Below are 2,857 nucleotides of genomic sequence, written 5' to 3' on the forward strand. Positions count from 1 at the left end.
TTTGTTAAATAATTTTAGTACTATACTTTTCTTCAAGTCTTAAATTAAGAAATTAATATTAACATATAAATTAAAGATATAACGTAAGTATATAGCGCTTTTTCTATATTTTAAAAATCATTTGTTTTATATGTCAATTCATCGAATGAGTATAGTGAGTTCTCATCAATTTCAAATAGTAATTTTTATATGTTAAGTGTTCATGTAATATCTTAGGCAATTCTCATATTTGTTAAAATGGGATAGAGATGTATGATATATAAAAATGCATAACTTGGTCCCAATGACACGTCATGAAATCACACACCTAAAATTTGAAGTGGACTAAGCTATCTCTAGCATCACACATACATTATTTGGCAAAACACGAAAAAATACACTCCCTTTATTTCAAAAATAATGAATCTTTTACTATTTGGAGAGTCAAATAAATTTTTGTCTGACCATGTTTTTCTCAAGTGGCATTTAAATATTTTAAATTGTTAGCTATTGTGATTTATAATACTTTTTATGTAGTTCTAAATATGTAAATTTTATTTCAAAAAATATAAGGAATTTATGTCCGAACTGAAAATTTGTCAATATAACCCTTGTACTCCGAAAAGATTCAAACAAATTGAGACGAAAGGCCCCGTTTGTCCATAATATCTTCTTCTTTTATTCATATTCTTTTCAAAAATATATTTGTCCATGAAATTTTGCAAGTTTTTGAAAAAAATTCGAAATTAAGTTTTTCAAAAACCAAAACATTTTTAGAATTTTTTTTCCCTACTCATAAAACTGCAACATTTTTTTCAAATGAAAATACATATCCAAATATAATTTCAAATTTTAAATATTTTTTCAGCTTAACTCCATATACTATTTTTTTTTAAAAAAAAATTATAATTTTTATGTCCAAACGCCTGGCCTTAACTGAAAAAAGAAATAGCAGAGGAAGAAAGAAATATATATTTTACATCTTCACTAGAAAAATATTACAGTACTTTGATACGCTATATACGTGGAAATTTAATCCTTTAAAGACACCATTCTCCTATCTTACTTGACAACTCCACAAACTCTCCCTTCTCTCTCTCCAACAAAACACATAACAGAGCAAAACAAACACACAAAAATGGAGAATTCCATAGAAATGTTTGATGTAATAGTGATAGGAGCAGGCATAATGGGCAGCTGCACAGCATATCAAACATCAAAACACAGCCAAAAAACACTCCTTTTAGAGCAATTCGATTTCTTACACCATCGCGGTTCTTCACATGGCGAATCAAGAACCATACGTGCCACTTACCCCGAAGATTACTACCCGAAAATGGTCTTAAAATCCGAAACCCTCTGGAGAGAAGCCGAATCCGAAATCGGATACAAAGTCTATTTCAAGACTTCACAGCTTGACCTAGGTCCTACTGCTAACAAAGCTCTTCAATCAGTTATCTCTAGCTGTGAGAAAAATTCAATCCCCGTTCGCGTTCTTGATAATAAACAAGTGTTTGACGAATATGGTGGATTGATTCAGTTGCCAGAAAATTGGGTTGGTGTTGTTACAGAATATGGTGGTGTTATTAAACCTACAAAAGCTGTGTCCATGTTTCAAACACTTGCTGTTAAAAATGGAGCTTTTTTGAAAGATAATATGGAAGTAGTTGAAATCAAGAAAGTTGGAGGGGGTGTTTTGGTTAAAGTTAAAAGTGGTGAGGTGTTTTGGGGTAAAAAATGTGTGGTTACAGTTGGACCATGGATGAAAAAGTTAGTTAAAAGTGTAACAGGGATTGTACTTCCAATTCAACCTTTGGAAACAACTGTTATGTATTGGAAGATTAAAGAAGGGTATGAGTCAAAATTCACTATTGAAAATGGTTTTCCTACTTTTGCGAGTTATGGTGAGCCATACATATATGGAACTCCGTCGCTTGAGTTTCCGGGATTGATTAAAATCCCGGTACACGGTGGGCGCCCGTGCGAGCCAACAGATCGGACGTGGGCACCCACGGTGTCGCTGGATCCACTGAAGCAGTGGATCCAGGAGAAATTTGGAGGCTTTGTCGACTCCACAAAACCGGTCATGACACAGTCATGTATGTATTCTGTGACCCCAGATGAGGACTTTGCGATTGATTTTCTTGGTGGGGAATTTGTGGAGGATGTGGTGATTGCTGGTGGATTTTCAGGGCATGGTTTTAAAATGGGACCAATTGTGGGGAAAATATTAGCTGATCTTGTTATGGATGGAGAAGCAAAAGATGTGGAGTTAATGCATTTTGGGATTAAGAGATTTGAGAAGAATCCTAAAGGAAATTTGAAGGAATTTGATGATCAAGTGAGTTCAGCTCATTCACTATCTTAAGTGTAGCATATGTTAATTTTTTTGTCTTTTCTATTGGTATTGGCAATTGTACCTATGTGGTATCTTACATCAAGTGATGGTCTGTCTTGATCTTTCATGTTTTGGGAAACGTAAAGTGAAAAGATTAATGTATATGTTTGAGATGTGTCCCAAAAATTATCTATATAGTATTAATAAACAGAGTGCTTAGCATTTGATTGAGCAGCTGGTGCGCAATTGTTTTTCTAATCCATTGCATCCCTCACAAGGTTATTGAACTCTCACCACTTAGGGGTCGTTTGGTAGCCGGTTAGAGAGGAGTTATCTATGTATTAAATGTAGGATAACTTTATACATTGTTTGGTTAAAAGAAGGGGGAAGAATAATCTCCACGTAGAAGCTAGCATAAGTTATACAATGTTTGGTCGTTTTTTCCTCTTTTTCACATAAAATATAGCATTGCTAATACAATGTTTGGTTCATGTATTTTCTTTTCCGCATAACTAAACATGTATAAGTTATGAGGGAATC

The 2,857-nt window shown here is 33.7% G+C and overlaps 1 protein-coding gene across 1 annotated transcript; it reads left to right on the forward strand.

Moving 5' to 3' along the window:
• Nucleotides 1-992: 992 nt before the first annotated feature.
• Nucleotides 993-2,548, forward strand: LOC109206437 (probable sarcosine oxidase). Its single transcript, XM_019369262.1, has one exon. It carries the CDS (start codon nt 1,118-1,120, stop codon nt 2,345-2,347), a length of 1,230 nt encoding a protein of 409 aa, XP_019224807.1. The 5' UTR covers nt 993-1,117; the 3' UTR covers nt 2,348-2,548.
• Nucleotides 2,549-2,857: the final 309 nt, after the last annotated feature.

This window comes from Nicotiana attenuata, unplaced genomic scaffold (assembly GCF_001879085.1).
Source record: "Nicotiana attenuata strain UT unplaced genomic scaffold, NIATTr2, whole genome shotgun sequence".
NCBI lineage: Eukaryota > Viridiplantae > Streptophyta > Magnoliopsida > Solanales > Solanaceae > Nicotiana > Nicotiana attenuata.